Source organism: Ochotona curzoniae, unplaced genomic scaffold, assembly GCF_017591425.1.
Source record: "Ochotona curzoniae isolate NIBS_2020 unplaced genomic scaffold, NIBS_Ocur_1.0 contig_4501, whole genome shotgun sequence".
Taxonomy (NCBI): domain Eukaryota; kingdom Metazoa; phylum Chordata; class Mammalia; order Lagomorpha; family Ochotonidae; genus Ochotona; species Ochotona curzoniae.
Genome location: NW_024466307.1, coordinates 20,343,123 through 20,366,957, shown reverse-complemented (window position 1 = coordinate 20,366,957; position 23,835 = coordinate 20,343,123). Strand labels below are relative to the sequence as shown.

Genomic DNA, 23,835 nt, shown 5'->3' with positions numbered 1-23,835 from the left:
ACTGCGTGCTGGCTGGAGTCGACCTGATGCGTCCCCCCGGGCCCGCTCGTACCCGACTTCTTGCTGCAGACTTGGGTTCAGCATGCGGCTAATACTTCTTTCTGAAGGGGCTGACCTGGTGCACAGCAGCACTCACTGCTCATCTCCCAGCTGGGAGTGCTTTCCCGGAACCTGAGCCTGCGTCTTTCCAGACCATGCTCCTCAAGGCTAGAGCACCTTGTGTCACTATGCTTCCAGAGAAGCTGGGTAATTGCCCCTGTGTCTGGATGACATGGTTTCATTCTTTAAAATTGAAAATTGCCTCAAAACACAACCTATTTAACTGTATCGGGAAGAATGGCTTTTCATCTTTAATCAAAAATATAATCTTTAGCATTTATTCCTTACCTGTGTTGCTTCATATATATAATCAAAGATTGTAGGCCAATTAATTCAGCCCTTTATCTCTTAGGGTTTCTTTAAATGTCATCAACTTGGAGATTATACGTTAATGTTTGTAGGTCTTTCTAGTATTGAAATTTTAAAACTACAAAGCAATGTATTTCTTTTGCAATAGAATCTCTTCGCCTTGGCTGGTGACGAAGAGCCAGAGGTACGGAAGAACGTGTGCCGGGCCCTGGTGATGCTGCTGGAAGTGCGAATGGATCGCCTGCTCCCTCACATGCACAACATAGTCGAGGTAACACAACTTAAAAACTCCTGCCTCTGATTCCCCTGAGAAGAACTTGAACACATATCTCATATTGCTAATTAAGGGCCTAAAGAAAGCATTATAACTGTCTTAATGGTGATTTTGTTTTATGAGAGGAGGAAGCTGTGGATTTGAACAGCTAGCTGGTGTAAGTGCTGTTAGGCATTGGCGGGGTAGTGTGGAGACAGAGCAGCCTACGTGCCATTTTCACTAAGGGCCCTTTCTCTCGAAACAAATAAGTGGGATTTGTGGAAAGTGTTGAAAGCTTGTAGTTAACCAGAAAATTAAGAAGTTGTATCGATTGCTAGGGGAGAGTTAGAATCTTAATTCACAATGCCAGTTTCTTTTTTCAGCAGTGTTCAAAAGCAAAGGGGTAAGACAGCGTGTGATTAGGGGCTGGCCTGGAACATCTGTTGTGTTGCCGTATCATGTCACATGAAACATTCCAGTTCAGGATATTTTGTAAGGAATTGATCAGTTGACCCCAATTTCAGCCCAGGGTATGAAATCACACTGATTGTAGCTTCATAAATTTACAAGATGTAGTAAGCATGCTTTGTGGAAAGCTACAAACCACAGTCATGCTAAGACACATCACTACTGCTTTGCAACATAACCAATTCTGTAATTTTAGTATTATATATCACTTTATGTGAAAATGGACATAAAAGAGTCAGCTTTTAATGCCTGTTTTATAAAAATAGCAATTATTTTTTAAGAAAGGTATTATAAAGTTGTCTTTATCTAAGATTTAATACTTCATTATTAATACACTTCAAAAGTGATTTCATGAAATACACTTCAAATAATACTTTCATAAATAATGCATGTACTGAACACTTTTAATTGGACAACGTTCTACAGCAGTGGTTCTTAGATTTAGCTGCAGTTTACTCATTTTGGGGTTTTGTTTTAATACCTAAGTGTATAGTTAAGAATCAATGGGGCTTGGTGCGGTGGCTCAATTGGCTAATCCTCTCCTTACCAGTGCTGGGACCTCATGTGGGTGCCAGTTTGTGTCCTGACTGCTCCACTTCCTATTCAGCTCCCTGCTTGTGGACTGGGAAAGCAGTGGAGGATGGCCCAATGCCTTGGGATCCTGCACACATGTAATCTTTAAAGAAAAAAAAAGAATCATAAAAATTGCAAAAGCATAATAATGCAGGATTGAGATGGAAAGTAATTGTGTGACTTTAAACTGGTTAATATTAAGAATTGTTTGCTTGCAGTACATGCTACAGCGGACCCAAGATCAAGATGAAAACGTGGCGTTAGAAGCCTGTGAATTTTGGCTCACTCTAGCTGAGCAGCCCATATGCAAAGATGTGCTTGTGAGGCATCTCCCTAAGTAAGTGCCCTGGCCGGTAAAGCTGCCTTCTTCTCTCATAGCAGCCTGTCCTCTCCATTGGGTTTTCACAAAATCAATTCTTTTAGCATCAAGGAATCGCCTTCTAATGAAGCCAGGCTTCATTTTGCTGTTTGTTACGGGCAAAGGCATTTTAAAATAAGTAATTAATATTTTTTAAAACCATATGGGGATGGTTTATTCTAAATTATAGTCTTGAATTTGACACTGGACTCTAGTGAAGTTTGAAGTTAAATCTAAGCTTACCTTTTTGGGGGAATAAAATTTCTTCATGGGGAAAATGTAGAAATTATTTTTTGTCACCATTGTGTAAACTTTCAGTGTCTTATTTCTGTTGGTTTTTATGGATTTTTTTTTTTCCTGTGTAAGTACTGTATTTCATATACACACATTCAGGGCATTTGGGAAATAATTTGTTGCCATAACCTAGAGCTTTGAGTTACCCATGGAAGGCAACCCAGTATCTGCTGCATGTTTAACTATTCATTAGAATTGGTTATTGGTATTTAACTCTTGCATTAAAACAAATTTCACAAGAGGGTCCCTTTCTGTCAGACATATTCAGAAATGGTGATCTGCCTGGCTTGGTGAGACTCAGTCAGGCGTCCCTGAGTGCCACGCGGGCACAGTCGTACCCATGACTCATTTGGCAGCCTCTTGTTCCTATTCACTGGACTTGACCAGGCTCTGGTTCCTGGCAGACCTTACCAACCATTTCCTTGTGCTCTCCTGATGTCACATTCACGCTTCCTGTAGCAAACGTGAGCACAGGTGAACCTACCGACTGGCCTGTGTCTCCCCTACTCGGCATCAGCTGGACTGTTTTCCTCCTCTGCTGCTAAAACGGACCTTTCCGGTATTTAGGGAGAATTACACTGGGTTAGTGACTGTGCAAATCTAGTCTTCCTCAGCAGGTGGCCCCTTCCTGCTGTGTACCAGTGTTTGCTCCAGACAGGCTTTCTGTGTGCATGCCTCTCTCAGCCCCGGGGAGTTCTTCACTTTGAGCACTTCTACTTTGTAGACAAAGCAGGTGACCCTTTGTCCTGTCCCAACACTCAGATACATTTTCATGAGTTGCATTCTCCTCAGCCATTCTTTCTGTTTATGGTCTAGACTGTGGTTTTTTTTTTTTTTTTTCCTTGTCCCTAGAGATTTAATCAGACAGTAGTCTCTGTTCCAGCTTTTTTCTGTTGCACCGTCTTTGCCTAACTTGTTAACTTCCTGCAATTTCTGATGTCTTAAAATTCAAGAAGTAGATGAGGCTGCAGTCTGCCTTTTCTTTAGATCAGTTCTTGCCAAGTATGTAAAATTTTTCAGTCTCAGACCTGTCTCCAGTGTTTCTCTGAAATCGTTGGCAAAGATCATCAGTGGTTTAACTGTCAGAGTCCAGAGAGACCTGGTTCTGTGTTCTGTGCATCTTGTTTATGTTCAGTGGGAGCAGTGTCCACAGAGAATGAGATTACAAGTTTGATTTGGGGGACAGGTACTGTGGCACAGTGAGTTAAGCAGCCATTTGAGATCCCATACCCCGCATGGGAGTACCTGGACTCTCCGTTACTCGGGAAAGCGGCAGATGATGTCTGGCGTTCTTTGCCCCTGCCACGTGAGGGAACCCCAGACTGAGTTCAGTCCCCCCCGACTTTGACCTGATCAGGTGGGTGTTTGTGAAGTGAAGCAGCAGGTGGAACAGTACTCTCGTGCTCGCTCTCTCTCTCTCTCTCTCGCTCTCTCTCTCTCTGCCTTTCTAGTAGATGAAAATAAACATCTGACAAAATATTTGGTGCAAAAATAAAGTTGAACTCCATGCTTACTAGAGGTTTTCAAAATATTTATGGAAAATGCATTATAAAACAATGGCATGGCTTTCAAAACTATTGCACCAAAGTAAACTTTGAACTACTTTTCCCACAAACTTTGTGCAGTCTTCTCAAGTACAGTAGTGCTTAATTATTGTTACTCTTGGCGTTTGTGGATTCAGAAGAACTTGGAGCATTGCTGGCATTCCTTAGACTGCACCAGGGCATTGGGAATCCCATTGCTGCCTTCTGTCTGTCGCTGTCCCTGCAGCTCATGGGGGGAGGGGTCTGAGGTGTGCCCAGAAGCTGTTAACTGGTGGTTGTCTTAGTCTGCATAAGTTTGTTGAATTTTGTTGAAGCATAAATCTTGATGTCAAGTGTTGATTTCTTGATAGGTTGATTCCTGTGTTGGTGAATGGCATGAAGTACTCAGATATTGACATTATCCTTCTTAAGGTAAGGAGACCTGTTCACTTGGTGAGTCTTTGGGATTGAGCAATAAACATGTAGACTTTGTAGAGGCCCCTTACCCCTAATCTGATGACCAAGTAGTTGGATCCCTGCCACTTACATAAGATATTCACATTGGGCTCTGGCTTCGGGCTGGCCCAGCCCTGGCCTTTGCAGGTCTCTGGGAAGGAAACCACTGGGTGGAGATTCTGTCTGTCTGTCTCTTTCAAATTTTAACTTTTTTAAAAAAGAATAGTTGTTATAGAAGTAGGCTTCCTATTATATATACTAGAGTGCAGAGGTTTCATTGCAAAGTACCACATCTTAAATACGCTGATCTCTGTTTGATTTCATACACGCTCGGGAGGCAGCATAGTGAACTTGTCCCCATGACCCTGGCAGGTGTTACTTAGCTGCCCTCCATGAAAGTTTACAAAAGGAGTGATTCTTAATCAGGAAATGAATTTCTGAATGCAGCACAGCTCTATTTCTGGGTATTTGGATAGTGTATATACCCGCGTATGTACTATGAGCTACTAATGTCTCCCCTTTCCCCAAAAAAATAAAAACAAATTGCAGGGTGATGTTGAAGAAGATGAGACAATTCCTGACAGCGAGCAGGACATAAGGCCACGCTTCCATCGGTCCAGGACCGTGGCTCAGCAGCACGAGGAGGATGGCATCGAGGAGGACGACGACGAGGACGATGAGATTGATGACGACGACACCATTTCTGACTGGAATCTGAGTAAGTCTCGAGAGGGGATACCATCGGCTCTTCTGATAACTTCATGGAGCTACGGTTCACCTTCTGTGCGCGTCAGTGGTGTGTAGTATGTTCCCAGATGTGTCCAGCCGGCACTCTAATCAATATTGGAACTTTTTTTTCTTTTTCACCAACCATTCTCCTGCAGCCCTAGGCCACTATCAGTGTGTGGTCTGTTTTTGGATTGGCTGACTTTAGACTCTTACGATTGTTTTAAAGATTTATTTATTCTTATTGGAAAGGCAAATTTGAAAAAGAAAGATCTTCCATCACTCCCCCAATGACCAGAGCTGAGGCCATCCTAAGTAAGGAGCCGGGTGCTTCTTCCAGGTATCCCACATGGATACAGGGTCCCAAGGCACTGGCCCATCCTCTACTGCTCTCCCAGCCACAAGCAGGTAGCTGGATGGGAAGTAGAGCATCCAGTACATGAACCGACACCCATGTGGGGTCCTGGCGCTTAAAGGGGAAGGATTACCTGTTTGAGCCATTGTACCAGACCTCTGGGTAGAATTGATAGAATTGGAATCATAAAATACATAGACCTTTGTGAATGGCTGCTTTGGCTTAGCAAAATGTTTGCATGGTCTGTCCATGACATCGAATTTTCAATATTATGAAACAGGATTGCATAATAGGAACATTTCGTTTCTGGTTTGTAAGTACACGCAGTCATCAGTCGGTGGATGTGGGTGATGCTTTGAGTGTGGGTGGACGTGTGTTCAGTACCTCAGCATGCACATTACGGAGTGCGACGAGCCACAACGTAGTGACTGCTCACTCAGAGCGGCCAGGGTGCTGTCCACAGGGCTGGCGTCCGGTGTCTGAGGGCTGCAGGTCCATGCGCTCAGTGCCACTTCTTGCTCCATTTTGGGCAGTCTGAGTGGATGTGAAGGGGTACTTCATTGTATCGGGGCTTGTATATCCCTGAGGGGCATCATCATGGAGTTCTTCAAAACGGCTTCTCACCTCAAATTGTTTCTCACAAGTTGTGTGTTTTGGTACTATGAAATGAAAACATTGTCAGATTTTCCCTAAACTTTTATGTGTGATAATTTGCTGGAAAATTGACTGATGATAACTTATGATTGTAAAATAATATAAATTATCTTGTCACACTGAAAATATAGGAAATAAACTTAGAGAACTGTGAGTTTCAGTCTTAGCTACCGATCCACATTAGCCATGGAGCTGCCATTTTGTGTCACCCTGGGAGAACCCCACACCCTTGGGCTGCATTCTTACTCTGCTCTGACTTGAAGCCCCACTCCTGTAGTTTGAGTTTCTGACCTCAGCATTTTGGGTTGTGTAGTTGGTGGTTATAGGGGATGGACCTCAAAGATGCTGCCGTGCACACACAATTTAACAACCAAATGTCTCCAGACCTTGCCGGATAGCCTCTGGGGAACACCCAATTAAGAGCCACTACTTAAATGTTGGAATTTCTAATAACTCTAAGTGATTAGGGTGCCTGATGAGCCAGCACTAGGCCAAGGACTTGGAACGGTGGGCGTCATGATCTGGAAGCAGTGAGTTAAGTGCAACAGTGTTTGTCTTTTCCATAAAAATGAAGAATTTTTAGTATTACAGTCATGTATGGAATAGACTTGTCGTAGTGATTAATTTGCTGCCTTTGTCCTAAAAAATTATATATTCTTTTTAATAGAACTTTCCATGTAACAGACTTACCTTCTGTTTTATTCTTGCTTTGAAACTCCGTAGAGGTATTAAGAAAGCATCATATGTATACACAAGTACCTCATTTAGAATGGAACATTATGATGGAAGTTGGTGACATGATCTAATTCAATCTTTCCTTAGGAAAATGCTCTGCCGCCGCCCTGGATGTTCTTGCCAACGTGTATCGTGATGAGCTGCTGCCACACATTCTGCCCCTTTTGAAAGAATTACTCTTCCATCATGAATGGGTTGTTAAAGAATCAGGCATCTTGGTTTTAGGAGCAATTGCTGAAGGTAAGGCCGGGTGGAATTGCACTCAGACTGGTTTTCCTTTAGGAGTTGTTATTACCTCATAGACAAAGATTGTTACTTTATTATACGTATGATTTTTTTTTTTGAAGATTTATTTGCCTTTATTGGAAAGTCATACATACAGAAGGCGATACAGAGAGGAAGATCTTTCATCCGATGGTTCACTCTCCAAATGGCCGCAATGGCTAGAGCTGAGCCAATCCAAAGCCAGGAGCTTCTCTGGGTCTCCTATGCAGGTGCAGGGTCCCAAGGCTTTGGGCCGTCCTCGACTGCTTTCCCAGGCCACAGGCAGGGAGCTGGATGGGAAGTGGAGCAGCTGGGACACGAACCTTTCATATAGGATCCCTATGCGTGCAAGGCGAGGACTTTAGCCACTAGGCTACCATGCCCAGCCCTATATATATGATTTTTTTTTTTAATGTTGTTTGTTTGTTTGAAGTTACAGTTAGAAGGATCTTCTCATTATGTACAGGAAGCATGAATAGAGACAAAGTATCTTCATGTTTGTTAAGGTTATCATTCATTCTGTACTGGCTGCAAACAGCCAGCAGCAAGCAGTTGAAACCTTTTGCAGGCACTTCTGTGAGCTACAGTTGCTGAAATGGTGTCCTGGCCCTGCTGTAGGATACCGAGCTCTAAGTTCAGTTGGTTAGTAATTCTGGTACATATTGTTACAGTAGTAATACAGTAGACTGTACTGACATTTTTCATGGCCACCTGCATTAGTTTTAGGATTCAACTGCAATAATTTTGTGTTAATCAAATTTTTCAAAGCCTTTCAAACGAACATTTCTGTCATTTTGTGTTTTCCAGGCTGCATGCAAGGCATGATTCCCTATCTCCCTGAGCTCATCCCTCACCTTATCCAGTGCCTCTCCGATAAAAAGGCTCTCGTGCGGTCCATAACGTGCTGGACTCTTAGCCGCTATGCACACTGGGTAGTCAGCCAGCCGCCAGACACATACCTGAAGCCATTAATGACAGAATTGCTCAAGCGCATCCTGGACAGCAACAAGAGAGTCCAGGAAGCTGCCTGCAGGTGGGCTGGTCCCTCCAGTAAGAGTCATTGTGCTGTGGGTAACTCAGTCGGAGTGTTGTTCTCAAACCACAGATGGAGTGCTAGTTCTGGCTGTGTCACACAATTTAGTTTTCTTTGCTTCTGCTTGGTACGGGTGGCCGGGGGCATTGTCAGAGGTATTTGGTTTTTGTTTTTGTGGTAGTAGTTCGAAAGCACTTGTTTTCCCTTCAATGGTTAGTTCTGCGCTGCGTCTAAGCCGGGGGCCCAACACCCATTCCAGGTCTCCCACGTTGGTGACTGGAGCCGGAGCTGGAAGGCTGTGGGCATCCAGCCAGAATTTTGGCCACCAGGCCCAGTGCCCACCCCACTTCTGTACATCTAAATGGGACCCTCAGGAGACTTGGTTCTTTGCTTTCCTTTCTCAATAACTGCCATGACTTCAGAATTACCTTTTAATTCTATCAGTGATCTGAAGCCATGGTATGGCTCCTGCTCGAAGCATGCCCCACATCGGGGGCCCTGGGGTGCTGTCGGGTGGCTGCCCTCCATCCCAGGGTGCAGAGGCATTTGGGAGGCTGGATGTGGCTTCTCTCCTTGTTTCACCCTCCTCCTGTAGCCCTTGCCCCTAATCAACTATGTAAAAATCATGAACAATAAAAACAATAATTTTTTAAATAATAATAAAAATAAATCTTTTGGCAGATACCTATTCATGGATATAGTTCTGTTCTAGTACCATTACTTGTTGGACTCTTGTACTAGACTTGCATTATTAAAGATGTTTCCATCTTCCAGGAACAAGCTTTTTTTTTGTTTCCTAAGATTTATTTTTATCAGAAAGGTAGATTTATAGAAAGATCTGTCCACTGGTTTGTATGGTCGCAACAACTGGAGCTCTGTCGATCTGAAGCCAGGAGCCTTTTCCCACGTGGGTGCAGGGTCCCAAGGCTTTGGGCCGTGCTCAGCTGCTTTCCCAGGACACAAGCAGGGAGCTGAATGGGAAGTGGAGCAGCCGGGATATGATCCAGTACCCATATGGGTTTCCAGTGCTGGCAGAGGGAGGATTAGCCAGTTGAACCTTCAAGCCGGGCCCCCCTGGAACACACTTAAGATCCAGTAGGGCTTGCCATGTATGTTTATAGCTCTTGGGTATCGAGTAGGGTTCCTTTACTACTGACCCCTTTGAATAGGATGAAACTGCTGCTGAGAAAAGGAAAGTAAAATTGAGTTGAACCTTACAAGATCTGAAGCAGTAATTGGTGGAGTTAATTCTGAATCCTAACGAAATGAAAGAAAGTTGAACAAATGGGCTGTGATGATTAATTTTGTTTAGGTTCTTGTAATTAATTCAGCACATTTTGAAATTCGTAATAGTTGCACGCACAGTCAGTGCTGGACTTAACTCCGTCTTCATGCTTACAGCCTGGTTACGCGCCTCCACGCTCTGCCACATTTGGAGCACGGAGCGCTAGAATGTGTGTCCGTGAAGGCTCAAGTGTAAAGTAGAGCTTCAGTTTCAATTGTAGATTTTATTAATTTCAAAGAGTTGCAGAGTAGCTTCCTGAAAATGAGATTGCTTGATTCGTTGTGACAGCAGCAGATAAACTTATTAAATATGAGCTAATAACCTTTATAGTCTTATAAATTTCCCTTTGGAGTTGAGCAAAGCCAGTGAGTAACAACCTCTTGGAAAGGAAGGAGTGAAATGAGAATAGACTAATGAAAATCAGTTTGCATGCAATAAGAGAAGGAGGTGGGCGTGTCACAAGAATACTGTGAATTTGACAGTGTCTTGTCTGTTGTCGATGTTATTTCTCTAATATAATAAAGACTTGTTCTCTTTTAAAATGACAGTGCCTTTGCTACCCTGGAAGAGGAGGCGTGTACAGAGCTTGTTCCTTACCTTGCTTATATACTTGATACTCTGGTCTTCGCATTTAGTAAATACCAGCATAAGAACCTGCTCATTCTTTACGATGCCATAGGAACATTAGCCGATTCCGTAGGACATCATTTAAACAAACCAGTAAGTATCTGTTGATCAGTTATTTTGGAAAAGAAATGGAGAATGTTTGTCAATATTTGGAAATAGGGTTTTTTTTTTTCTCACATGTGAAAGGCAGCAGGTACATCCCCCTTTTCAGGTAGTGCCGCAGATATCACTGTGGGCTTTGTGGAAAACGCATGGATGCCCCAGTGTTTGTCCTTCCGTCTCTGGAATTTGGGTGGGGGGCTGTTGTTTATCTGAAAGAGAGGTTGAAACCAGGAGCTTCGAATTCAGTGTGAACATTGTAACTTTAGAATATCCCATCTAAATTTGCTTTTGCTACAAAAACACACAACATAGGAAAGCGCACTAGTTAAAGGAATTGGAAATTGGAATTAATGGGTTGGACTTGTTCAGTAACAGTCGGAAGTATGTTGTCTTTTGATTTTCAGTTAACCAGAAGTTTGGTGTGATGCAGTGGCTTTTTTTTACTTCTTTGGTGCTAGTGAATTTAATTGGTTTTCTTTTGGGGTGGGTTTTTTGTTTTTAAGAGTTTATTCTGTTTTCATGATTAGTGAACTTATTTACTTGGCTCATTATTCAGTTTGAGTGGGGACACTTAGATGGTTGCAAATCTCTCTTTCTGCTTAACAGTTTGTAATTTTTATAACATGACACAGGCCCCAGGACTCACAGGAGAGTAAAATGCATAGAGGACTTTTTTTGTCAATCAAGGAATATATTCTGATATGCCCATGCACATATTAATATACACACACATGAATATATATATTTATATTGCTGCAAAAAAAGGGTATTACTTAAAGCAATGTTTCTTAATTAAAAAGAATTTTTGACAGGACTATGTAGAGCAAAGAATGAACCTTAAAGTGCCTTCTGTAATGTTACAGAGTTGCTTTAAGTGGGTTTCAATTGTCATAGATTCCAAGTGGACATGCTTCTTGTGATAGTGGAGCTTTATGGTTTTTCATCCTTATAAATAGGAATATATTCAGATGTTAATGCCGCCTCTGATTCAGAAATGGAATATGCTGAAGGACGAAGATAAAGATCTCTTCCCTTTACTGGAGGTATGTCGGGCTGGTGGTGTTTAAGTTCCTCAACACTGTAGTTCATCAGAAATAGATGTCGCAGTCAGAACAGGTGTGTGCTCCTGTTAGGCAGTGCTAGTAGATTTATGCTGATACCCATTTCTGTTGATGCTGAATAAATATGTAATTTGTTACTTTAACATACTTCAACTAAGAAAATCAAATGAACACATGCTTTTAATCCATTTTCCCACAAACTTTTTGAAGTAGCATAATGTAAAATGGCGTAGTGTTTGCATTACACCTGCAGTATGTCCTGCAAGGTGTTTTCTGGAACTATTTCTAGGAGATTTCGGATTCACACAAGCTCTGCTGGCTGAGGGTGGCAGTGTCAGCCACAGGAGAGGGTTGGAAAGACAGCTCTGCTGTCATTTGATCGCAGTCCCTACACCTGTCGTCCTCAGTACCCTCAGAGCACTGAGCTTGCCTTGTTCTTCCTAGTGTCTGTCCTCAGTTGCCACGGCCCTGCAGTCTGGCTTCCTGCCCTACTGCGAACCCGTCTACCAACGTTGTGTGAACCTAGTACAGAAGACTCTTGCACAAGCCATGGTATTTTCTTTTTATGTCTTTCCCTTCTTAGCATGAACACTTTTCTAAAGACAGATAATGTGTATATGCTTTTCCGGTAATGAACTAAAAGCCAAATTTTCAAGCCATCATGTCTGATTTCAGCTGAACAATGCTCAGCCGGATCAATATGAGGCCCCAGATAAAGACTTTATGATAGTGGCCCTTGATCTGCTCAGCGGCCTGGCTGAAGGGCTCGGAGGCAACATTGAGCAGCTGGTCGCCCGGAGCAACATCCTGACACTAATGTATCAGTGCATGCAGGTGAGCCACGGGTGGGAAGACCCAGAGCGGCTCTGTGTGAGTGGTTCTGTCGCCCGAGGGGCTCCCAGGGCATGGGGGTTGATTGCTCTTCTCTCATTGTAGGATAAAATGCCGGAAGTTCGACAGAGTTCCTTTGCCCTGTTGGGTGACCTGACAAAAGCCTGCTTTCAGCACGTTAAACCCTGTATAGGTATGAATATTTTATGCTCTGGGATGTGGTTTCAAGGATTTGGACTTTTGGAAGCACACGTTTTCCCGTTTTCCCGGTTGTCGTTGCTTGGATTGAAGCAGGCAGGATGGGAGGAGGCCTCTCTTGTTTGTGTGCGTCTCCCTGTCCTCTCCACGAGGCACGCCTCTGACTGCAGGCAAGTCGGCATCCGAGGCCGGAGCCCCTGCTGAAGCCCGTGGCTGCTTTGGCAGAGGTACCCAGGAGTGGTAAACCAGAGTCATGAGAAACTTCGCAGGAGCGTCACTTCCAGAATAAGTGATGGTTTGTTTCTGTTGAAGTAGCCTAGCATTTGTCTTTTTGTGACGGGAGTGCGGGATTGCTCGGCTCCCGCTCCCTGAGCTGATCTCAGACCCTTTGGGGAAATGAATGTGGGTTCGTGTTCCTTCTTCCCTGCGTCTTTCTCAGCATGTCGGATTATAACCGAAAGTGTTTGATTGAAACTTTAAAAACTGACCCAAGTGGTCTTTTGTGTTTATAGTTCTGCTTTTGAAAAAGTAATTTTTTTATTTCTGAACTTTGAGTTTCACATTAAATTTAAGCCTAGTCTAATGACTTCTGATATTATGGGAAACTTACTGTATTTAGCATAAGTATTTATCACTTACGTTTTCTAAGTTAAACTTAAATGAAAGGATGTAATGTATTGTGCACAGCAGGCTCTCCTACCCTGCTCCGATAGCAGCACAGCACTGTTGACAGGCGCCCGCGAGCTGCACAGTGTCATGCAGGTGCTTCTTGGAGAATTGTGCCTGAGGTTTTTGGTTACACAGACTGTCTCACTCTAAATCTTAGGTTTCTTCTCTCACATTCCTCTGTTTTCTGTGATTATTTTAGATGATGGTGAAATCCAGAAATTGGGATTCAGTAAGATCTTAGTTTGGGCAGGGGTTCAATGTTCAGAAGGGGGTTTTTTTGTTTGTTTGTTTATGACTTTCTGGTTTCGCGTACCATTTTGAACAGTGCACTCAGCATCATGTTGTCAGTTATGGTAATTTGTCTAATTGCAGTTCTCATTGCGGTGAGTTTTGCCCTCCAGGGAAAGTTTGCCAGGGGAGCTGCTGCTGACCACAGGTGCTGTCGGGCCAGCACAGTGGGGTAGCATCGGTAAAGCCACCACCCTGTGAGCACCACATGCGGGCGCTGACTCCAGGGCCGGCTGCCCGACTCCTGCAGTGACACCCTTCTGGTGCACCTGGGGAAGCGGCAGAGGTGACTGAATGACTAGGCCGTGCAGCCCACGAGAGAGAACCCAGACGCAGCTCCTGGCTTCAGTCTGGCCTGCCACTGGCCATGGCAGCTACTTGGGAGTGAAACAACCGATCAACAGTATCTCTCCGAACTCTGCCTTTCAAGTGAATATAGATTTAAAAAAAAAAATGTGTTTTTTTTTTTTAAAGATTTTATTTATTTATTGGAAAGTCAGATATACAGAAAGGAGGAGAGACAGAGAGGAAGATCTTCCGTCCGATGATTCACTCCCCAAGTGACCACATCGGCCAATACTATGCAGATGCGAAGCCAGGAGCCAGGAACTTCTTCTGGTTCTCCCATGCAGGTTCAGGGTCCCAAAGCTTTGGGCTGTCCTCGACTGCTTTTCCAGGCCACAAGCAGGGGAGCTGGATGGGAAGTGGAGTTGCCAGGATTAGAACCGGCGTCCATATGGGATCCCGGGGCGTTCAAGGCAAGGACTTTAGCCACTAGGCCACACCACCAGGCCTGAGATAAAAAAAAAATTTTTAATGCTACAAAGTATCCTAAAATTCATGAGACAGCCTCTTTCTCTACAACAGCGATCTCACCCAAACTGTCAGTCAGCATTGCCACAGGTGGGGGGAGCATTCACTCGGACCATACCTCAGTTCATTTGCTGCTGCCCTAGCACAACACTGGTTTTTCCGCCCACTGTTGTGGGGGCTGGGAAGTCCCAGGTCACTGGGCTGCCTCTGGGAAGGGCCTTCTTGCTGGAGAGCACACACACACTGGGAGATCCTGGGGGACAGCAGAAGGCATCCTTCCTGGGCCACTCAGAGTTGAGCTTTGATTTGTTTTTGCAGATTGGTTTGTTTAGGGCTGCTTGCTGTAGCACAGCAGGTTCAAGTCCTGCCTGCAACGCCAGCTCCTCGTGTGAGCACTGGTTCAAGCCCCGACTGCTGCAGTCCAGCTCCCCACAGAAACCTGGGGAAGCAGCAAGTGATGGCTCCCACGTGGGAGACCCAAATGAAGCTCCTAGCTCTTGGCTGCAGCCTGGCCTGGGCCCAGAAGATTCAGCCGTTTGGGGAATGAACCAGCAGATGGAAGATCCAACCAATCTCTTGCTCTGTGTCTCTGTCCTTCCGTCCCCTCTGCTCTGTCTCCCCCACCCCTTCCTTTTCCTCTTTCGAATAGAGCAATCTTTTAAAAGGTAAAGATTTATTTGGCTGACTGTCCAAACACCAGAGCCAAATCTAGACCAGGGATAACCAGGAGCCCGCAGCTCCACCTTGGTCTCTAATGTGAAGAGCAGGACCCCACATGCATGAGCTTAAAGCTGGATCAGCACTGCACACTAGCCAGTGCTCGGTCAGCATGGATGGCACATGTCAGTGGGTGGCTTAACCCAGCATGGCCAAGCCCTCCTCTCCCCGCCGCCCCACGAGTTCTCTGCAAGTCAATTTCATCTCGGGATGCTCCAGTGGCACTGCTGGCCCCAGTCCTTTCTGTTCTGATGGGATAGCCGCTCGCAGGCTTGCTGCTCCAGCCTGGCAGGCGGTGCCTGACAGCATTGTCCGTGTTAGTGGAACGTGGTGTGTAAAGAGTTGGTCTGAATACGAGGGTGGAAAGTCCCCAAGAGACTCAGATCTAGGTTTAAAATAAATTTTGTTTGAAAAACTAGCTTGGAGGAAAATATTTTAATCATGTTTCTTCTTCTGATTTGAATTTTGAACCTGATGAGGAAGGATTGCTCAAGTGTTTATAATTGATAACTGTTTGATGCTGAAACTCGGTATTTCTTGCCTGGCTTTCAGCTTCGGCCTGGTACATTGAAATACAGTGGGTGTAGTGGTGATGAGGCCGGCCACTGCATTGTGTCAACTGTTACCATTGTGCGTGTGTGTGTGTGTGTTTGTTTTGTAGCTGATTTCATGCCAATACTTGGAACCAACCTAAATCCAGAGTTCATTTCAGTTTGCAACAATGCCACCTGGGCTATTGGAGAAATCTCCATTCAAATGGGTAAGATTTCGTTTCCCCTTGAAAACCATAAAGACTTTGTAATTTTTTCAGATTATTTTAGTTTCTGTCTGTGTGTGGCTTATGTCAAAATTAAGAAGCGAAATATCTTATGTTGCCATTTAACATCACATTTCCCTTTTTTTTTCTCTCTCTCTTTGTGGGCTGATGTAGGTATAGAGATGCAGCCTTACATCCCCATGGTGCTGCGCCAGCTTGTAGAAATCATTAACAGACCCAACACACCAAAGACGTTGTTAGAGAATACAGGTACCATCCGCCTGAATGTTACGGTGAAGAGAAAACTAGTTGCCTTGTAATTTTAAAGTAAGATGCCCAGAAAACCCAAACCAGAGTTAGCTTTGAAAACACAACTTACTAGTAGTAGCTGTTTTAGAATCTGAGTGATGAAATGTACTGTTCTAGCTACATTTCCATAACCAATTTTCAGAAATTTCCCAGAAAGTATTTTTCTCCTAGTTCTTTATCTTAATGTTCCCTAAAATGGACCCCGACTAGCCTTTGAATCATGAATTTTGCCTTTAAATTAGAAAGACATTGGAGGTGGGCAACAGAGATTTTTTTTTGTTTGTTTACCCTATAAAAATATGGCCAAAAATAGATTACAATTCAGTGGCTGACTGGTTAACAGAGGCCTATGTATTTTCTATTTGATCATAACATTTTCTTCAGATTGGAAAATTGAGCAATTCCTCGTAGGATTTTTATTTTGCAGGCCAGTTTCTCTTGCGTTTATGGAGAGCATGTTGATGGTAGAGTGCCTTCCATACTGTAGCACACAGGGCAGGGCCTGCGGCCTGCGGCCTTCCCACGTGCCGCTGCTGATGCACGGGGTAGATTTTACTTAGATTCAGGTCCGTCTCGTTCCGTTCTAAGACGACACTTATTTGTTTAGCCTTGTGATTGAGAATATTTCCAAAATATTGGACAAAAATTAAGGTTTTTCCACATAAGAAAGTTCCTTTTTAAAGGCATTTTAATTTAGCATTTTGAGACTGCAGAAAGCTTATTGTATCCTATTATTACTAAAATCAATCATGCTTATTGGTATGGAAGGAAATCTTTTCATTATGAAACAGTTAGGAGGCTGTTTGGCTGTCTGGGTACTGTGTATTTCACCAAGTAAATTAGATTTTCTGGCTGAAGAGTGCCCCCCCAAATGTGTAATGATTTTGGAAGCTTTGTCAGGTGGCTCTGCAGACCTATACATGGCATTCAGATTTGAAAACACTTGCCACTATAAAGTTATCGTTGAACCGAAAGGAACTTTGTATATTTTTTTTAATGTGAATGCATAACTGCAAATAAATGTTGAGTGTAATGTATATTAAAGTTTCTTGTGGGATATCAGCTGCTGAATTGGTTGCAGTTCCTTCGAACAAATTGGCTTTATTCTAAGGCTATGTTCCATGTGTGATTATAATCCATTAAGAAACACATTTGGAATTCAAGAGTGGCCGCATAAAAGGAGTGTTTTAAATTATTAAAATGAAACATCATGGCCGGTGGCCAATATCATCTTTAGCAGCCTATTTAGTATTTATGGCAATATTTTGTAAAGCCAATTTCTCAATTTGTTGCTACTTCCCCCCCCACTTTTTTCCAACTAGTATATCCTACACTGAACTTTCTCAATGGACCATCACCTGCTTTATCGCATGTTTCATTGGATTGTTCATACTTGCCTGTTTAATGAGAATGTTGCATAGTTTGTGTCTTTTGAACATAGGTTTTCTTTCTCTTGCTTCATATAAATCTGCTGGATTTTTAGTATTATCTGTGTAGTTTGCTTCAAGTAATCCTTAAACATTTTTCTTTACCCCGCCCCCACCCTCTCTTTATGAAAGGTTAACCTGTAAGTTTTTGAGAGAACACCATTAAAATACGTCAGCGTTGGTTGGCTGTGCGCATTTTGCCTGTTGCTATAAGTGTATTTATGTGTACCTTTGCACGATGCAGGTCTGAGTTGCACTTGTTCTTTGTAAGTGTAAGACTTGCTGAGTTTTGGTGAAGAATATGTTTGTCCACTTCAAATTAAAATTAAAAAAAAAAAAAGAAACTTTTGGTGTAATCATGTGTTTTATGCTATGCCTTTACAAAATGTCATTATTTTTCCTCTGGTCCACATATCATGTCAGTATAGTGGACTGTCTCATTACCTTTATTAGAGCTTTATGTATCAAATATGATTATAAACTGGTGAATTAACCTTTAAGTTGCCAGAAATTGTTGGAATGACATCTAATGCAGCATAGCGGTTTCCCAAACTGTTAATTCAGTGTCTAGCGTTACGTTTAAAGTCTGACGATCAGCAGTTACAAATGTCCACTGCCTCGGGGACTGTTAACCACAACCCACCCCCAGAACCAGCCATTTGGATTAAATTTCCCAGATAAATTTCAAAGAATGGAAATTCCTTAGCAACAGAGATGGAAGGAAGTGAGCATGTTGACTGTGCTTCCTGGAGAGAAAAACGAACCTTGCACTCCGTTTTGATGGCTTTGAATGAAACCCGTCATTCCAGTCGCTCGCCTTTCACCGACAGTATCTGGCACTTGACTGAGGAAGGGAAAAAAGCAATTCTGGTTTTTGGTGTTCTCTCAATCTTTAGAGTTTTTTTTAATTCCTTTTGTTTTTCTTTTCCAAAAGTATGCCATATGTGTTGCCGCCCCTTGCTTTAGGGGGTGGTAATAAACAGCACTGGTGAAATCTTATGTTTATTATCATACACAGATTCTGTTGGTTTCTGTTTCTGAGTTATTTGTTGTTTTTTCTTTATTTTTTCTCCTTCCCCCTCATTTGCTCATGTCTTGGTTGGCGTTTGGTGGTGTATAACCGTGATTGCGTTACCTTAGCAATAACAATTGGTCGTCTTGGTTACGTTTGTCCTCAAGAGGTGGCCCCCATGCTACAGCAGTTTATAAGACCCTGGTGTGTATTATTCAATCTTTTTTTTTAATTCATTTTTCTTCACTCTTTCTTTCTCTATCTCACTTTTAGATATATTTTCAGTTGGTTACAAAAATCACAATCCTTAGCCATTGCCAGCCATGTGACTAATCTTGTCCTATCAGGTCCGTGAGGTTTCTCAGTAGCATCGTGATGTATATTGATTTTATGTTGTGGCTAACGACTAATTGATGCATGGGATAAGATTGTCACATGCTTGCTGTGTTAAAAGCTTGATTATACATAAAAAGCATTTAAATATCCACCAGAAAAAAAAAGATGCATGCAAAGTCTATAAATTTAGGTTTTTGCATTACATTTATTTTTAGAGTTAATTTGGAAACTCGGATTGCATTAAGAAATACATGTTTAAATTTGTTATGTATAAAAAATCTTATTTGCTTGTTATAAAAAGTACACATCTACTCCATTAGCTGTATAGTAATAGTTATATTGTGGCAGTATATCCTATGTTCTGCTTCTTTCAACTGATAATCTTTCAATTCAGATCATTTTTAGTTGTGTTTAATGGAATATAAGTCATAAAACAACTTAAAAATTAATTTGCTGTTTATTCTTGGTTTAAGTTAATTCATAGTCCATTTTTCACATGTACTCTATTAAGCAAATGTGAATTTCACTCTTTATAATGGGGTTAAATGGACCTCATATACAGGAAGTAAAAGAAAATGAAACTTAACGTTTTCTGAAAACTCTTTATAATTAGAACCATTATCTCTCTGGTGCTTATTCCATTAAATACTGTCCATTGGTTTTGTGACTGAACCAGTTTCTTCCCCACATGCTGAACTTGGTTGTGTGATTCAATAGGTGCACCTCTCTGAGGAACATAAGAGACAATGAGGAGAAGGACTCTGCCTTCCGCGGGATCTGTACCATGATCAGTGTGAATCCCAGCGGCGTGATCCAAGTAAGACAGTCCCAGGGCTGCTCGAGTTGGCTGCGTTTTGGAAATGGTGACATCCAAACATACTATGCACTTAAAATTTTAGGGGTTTGTTTGTTTTAAGATAGATAGATTGATTGATTGATTGGTTTAAAAGGCAAAGTTAGTGAAGGCAAAACAGATCATTCATTCCCTGGTTCACTGCCCAAATGGCCACAAAGGCAGGAGCTGTGCCAGGTGGAAGCCAGGAGCCAGAACTTGTCAGGTTCTCACCTGGTGCAGGGCCCTCAAGCACTGGGACTCCCACCTGCCCAGATGCGTTGGGGTGCTGGAGCAGACCAGCATCTGTATGTCCTTGCTGTGCCCAGCGCCTGTCCCCGTGGTTAGTGACACCATGAGATGACAACGCCAGCTCCTGTTCCCCACGTCGGTTTCTGTCATGCAGTAACAGTGTCAGCAGCCCAAGTGCCGGGCGGGCTCATGCTCTTCCGGATTCAGCCAGCCCTTCTCTTGTCCTGACTGACTGTGCGTTTGCCTCTGTGAACTTGCTGAGCTTGACATACCGTCTTTATGACACTTAGGATCAAACTTAGAAATGGTGGGAGCGCATCCAATGCTGAACGAGCCATTGAAACTGCCTTCGTTGGGCAGTTCTCTGGCTCCCAGCCTCACTCCTGGGAGCTTTGTCTTTCACTTTTACGTTTTCTTGGAAGCCAAAATGAAACTGCCTGGAGTTGGTGACGCTTTAATTTGGCAGCAGTACTGAATATGATTCAGACCTCCAGATTCACCTGTCAGTTTGCTAGACTCACAAAGCATAAATTATGCTAAGTCTACACAGTCAACAAAATGCAGACGTGTGGGAGTTGAGGTTAGATAAAATGTGAGCAAAGGGCAGAATGGAAAGGAAATCTGCAAATGGGAAATCTGCAAATGGGAAGTGCCCAGGAGTGGGGGTTGCTGAGTGCAGGCCTCGCCTCTGGGATATCCCCTTGGTGACAGCTGCAGTGACATGCTTTGACTGTAATAGTTTATTTTCAAAAAATTGAAAACCTTTCACGTCCATGAAAAAGGTTCTTCAGACTTTTTTTTTTAAGATTTATTTATTTTTATTGGGAAGGCAGATATACCGAGAGGAGAAGAGACAGAGAGGAAGATCTTCCATTCAATGGTTCACTCCCCAAGCAGCCACAACAGCTGGAGCTGAGCCAATCCGAAGCCAGGAGCCAAGAGCTGCTTCTGAGTCTCCCATGTGGGTGCAGGGTCCCAAGGCTTTGGACCATCCTCAACTGCTCCCCCAGGCCACAGGCAGGGAGCTGGATGGGAAGTGGGGCCGCCAGGACCAGAACCGGCACCCACAATGGGCTCCTGGCGTGTTCAAGGCAAGGACTTGAACCACTACACTATTGCACCAGGCCCAGACATTTTTAAATTGAGGCCTTGAATCAGTTCACAAATACGAATTGTTACAAAAACAGACATTAATACCATACAAATTACAACTAAAGAAAAAAATCTTTACAAGTTCCTCCCCACCAAGTAGCCTCCTGGCGTTGCTTGTTTGTTGTGATGCCTGAGAAGCTTGTTAACATCTCAGATGCATTAGAGGCGTTGACGGTGTGCTTTTTGAAAACAACCTCTCACCTGGCTGTTCCTGACTTTTTTTTTTTTTTCCCTTTTGGTCAAAATATGGTACCATTTTTAAACAGCTCAAAAAGAAAACATCAATATGATTATAAAATCTTCCAAATTAAGAGTTGATAGAAGTATCATAAATTTTAGATGTCTGTTCAAATTTGTAGCATCTTATTTGGGTATTGGAAGACTTGAAAGGGGTTAATTTGAATAAACCATGCATTTTAAGTAAGTAGTATTTTAATCCAGTAAATCATGGTTTATTTTTATTAGTGTTGATTTGTTGTTTTAAGTCCACTTTTGATGCTGTTGCTTTGGTCTTGTAAAATAATGAGAAGACATTAATTTTCAGTAAAAACGAAAGAAAGAAGTATGGTTGTTCCTTGGGAGTCTGCTGTTAGTTTATGAACATGGTCGATTGCAAATGTTTGTGCCTTAAACAAGCTAGGGTTCTGCTGCAGCGTGAACGGAAGTACAGATTTTGCTGGGTTTGACAGATTGGCACCAATCTAAGATGCCTGTCTTGTTTGTTCGTAGGATTTTATATTTTTTTGTGATGCTGTTGCATCATGGATTAACCCAAAGGATGACCTCAGAGACATGTTCTGTAAGGTAATTATGTCTTTATGGTACCCGCTCTCGGGACTGTTAAAGTCGTAGTTGAAAGCTTGAATTATTTGTACACTATGCATGAGAGTCAGGCTCTTCAGTTCAGTGCTTGGACTCTGGGTGAGGCGCTTTTCAGGGTTGCAGCAGTGACAGGGAGAGCATGTGCTTTGAGAGCTCTTCTGCCACGCAGTCCCGAGCCACACCGTCCCCCTGAGCCACACCGTCCCCCTGAGCCACGCGGCCCCCTCACCCACACCGTCCCCCTGAGCCACACGGCCCCCTCACCCACACGGTCCCCCTGAGCCACACCGTCCCCCTGAGCCACGCGGCCCCCTGAGCCTCACCGTCCCCGAGCCACGCGGCCCCCTGAGCCACACCGTCCCCCTCACCCACGTGGTCCCACCCCATGTAGGGGATGCAGTGTGAGTGTGGCCCGAAGCTGAAGGATCAAGAAGTCCGAGCTTCACGGAAAGGGAACTTGTGTAGTTCTTTGCTTTATTACTTACTCTCGGCTGTAACAGATTTAAGAATGAAGCAGTTATGCATTTCAGCCAATGTTAAAATGAGTGAATCAGATTTGAACAGTGGCTCCAAAGCACTTATAAACTTGACATGGAAATTACTTTGGTGAATTTCATACTTTTTTTATGTTGGTTTCTCTTTAGTAAAAGGTCAAAGGCTGCTGGCTTTGTCAAAGCAGAATTTAAACACTTGCTGTGAAGTGATTAAGCCAGTTATGGAATCATGCAGCAGGTGACGAGCTGAGAGCCGCAGCTTGCATCCAAGTTGGCCGGATCCGTGGTGGTTGCTGTCATGCGCTGTGCAGACTGAGCCTTTCCCTTTTGTTACTGAGAAAGTCATCATTTTTCGTTCTTTACAGATCCTACATGGATTTAAAAATCAAGTTGGGGATGAAAATTGGAGGCGTTTCTCTGACCAGTTCCCTCTTCCCTTAAAAGACCGTCTTGCAGCGTTTTATGGTGTTTAATTGAGTACACTGCAGCTGCAATCCCAGAATTCGGGGTAAGTGGCAGGAGTTTGGCACTCTCGCAGGAGGCCAGCAGTGCTCAGTCAGATTAAAAGCCTTTGTTTCCCGTGGTGGTTGGACTAGAGTAGCATCATGCTGCCCGCCCTAGGTTTTAAAATTACTTGATTGAAAACTCTCTTTTTTTGTTTAATGAACTAGTGAGCAAAATAAAGTGAATGACCCATTTGAATCCTAGATAGAAGAAATCCAGGTTGGTATGCTGGTTGGATTTTCTGGCACTGCTTCAGTTAGCTTATTAATTTATTTTAAAAAGAACTTTGAGTAAAACATGGTTGACTTTTTAAGTATGCTTTGAGAGGCCTTTAAGGAGAGTTCAAGTAGAGGTAAAAGTTTTGGCTGTGTAGCTAATTCTTCCCTACCCCACCCCCCTTCGTTTGGTGAAAGATTTGTTTGGCAAGCTGACTAGTTTGTTTAAAAGGCAGTTATTAGAGGGGGAGAGAGAAAAAGTTGTTGCGTCTACTTGTTTGCTTCCGAAAGGCTGTAGTGGCTGGGGTCGGAACAGGCAAAACCCAGGGGCTGGGAGCTGCATCCAAGTCCCTACCGTGGTGCAGGCACCCAAGCACTTGGGCCAGCTTCCATTCTTTTTCAAATACGTAACCAGGGAGCTGAAAGCAGAACAGCCAGGACTGGGAGTGGCACCCGCATGGGAAGCAGGCACTGCAAGTGGCAATTTAACGTGCTGTGGCACAGTTCCGTCCTTCCCCCCGCCCACAGTCATTAGCGCTCATTCTTTGCGTGTATCTTACTGAGAACCTGCCCTGTGCTTTAAAATAATTAGTGGGAGATTGAGATTGATTAAACGATGACAGAAGGCAGAGTCCAAGTGGACTCCTGGTCTTTGAGATTTTCTGTCCTTACAAGGAGCTGCTAATTCTGAACTCTCAGCTTCGGTTCTCTCATGAACTGAATTACAGGTGAAGTTCTGTACTGTCTTGGTACATTGCCTGGTACAGTAAGTTGGCTCAGGAAGGGGTAGAAATGTCAGTCAGGGTTATGATGTAGCTTCTTTAAGCTTTGAACTGTAGTGGAAGCTTGCCGTTGGAATTGTTGTTTGCTTATTCATCAGGAACTAGATTTTAAGCCTGGAAAGATTTCTTCGTCCCTATTTCTTACCTAGCAGCAGTTAATACCAGTACCCTGGCAGACTAACTGGCATCACGTGGGGCACGGTTCATCTCTGCTGAGGGCTGGGAATGCTCAGTGTCCTCCCTGGGTGTC

At 43.3% G+C, this 23,835-nt stretch overlaps 1 protein-coding gene across 2 annotated transcripts in view; it reads left to right on the top strand.

The window, feature by feature from the left end:
• TNPO1 (transportin 1) overlaps positions 1 to 23,835 on the top strand; it is a 76,187-nt gene that overhangs the window by 49,383 nt on the left and 2,969 nt on the right. For both annotated transcript variants that reach the window (XM_040986183.1, XM_040986184.1), the window contains exons 8-24: positions 557 to 679; positions 1,921 to 2,039; positions 4,249 to 4,309; positions 4,883 to 5,051; positions 6,891 to 7,043; positions 7,875 to 8,100; positions 9,934 to 10,105; positions 11,071 to 11,157; positions 11,620 to 11,727; positions 11,851 to 12,009; positions 12,112 to 12,199; positions 15,353 to 15,451; positions 15,623 to 15,718; positions 18,325 to 18,400; positions 19,250 to 19,349; positions 21,498 to 21,572; positions 22,450 to 22,592. In XM_040986183.1, the coding sequence (XP_040842117.1) occupies positions 557 to 679; positions 1,921 to 2,039; positions 4,249 to 4,309; positions 4,883 to 5,051; positions 6,891 to 7,043; positions 7,875 to 8,100; positions 9,934 to 10,105; positions 11,071 to 11,157; positions 11,620 to 11,727; positions 11,851 to 12,009; positions 12,112 to 12,199; positions 15,353 to 15,451; positions 15,623 to 15,718; positions 18,325 to 18,400; positions 19,250 to 19,349; positions 21,498 to 21,572; positions 22,450 to 22,557 (2,019 nt within the window). In that variant the 3' untranslated portion in view covers positions 22,558 to 22,592. The remainder of the gene's footprint in view (positions 1 to 556; positions 680 to 1,920; positions 2,040 to 4,248; positions 4,310 to 4,882; positions 5,052 to 6,890; positions 7,044 to 7,874; positions 8,101 to 9,933; positions 10,106 to 11,070; positions 11,158 to 11,619; positions 11,728 to 11,850; positions 12,010 to 12,111; positions 12,200 to 15,352; positions 15,452 to 15,622; positions 15,719 to 18,324; positions 18,401 to 19,249; positions 19,350 to 21,497; positions 21,573 to 22,449; positions 22,593 to 23,835) is intronic.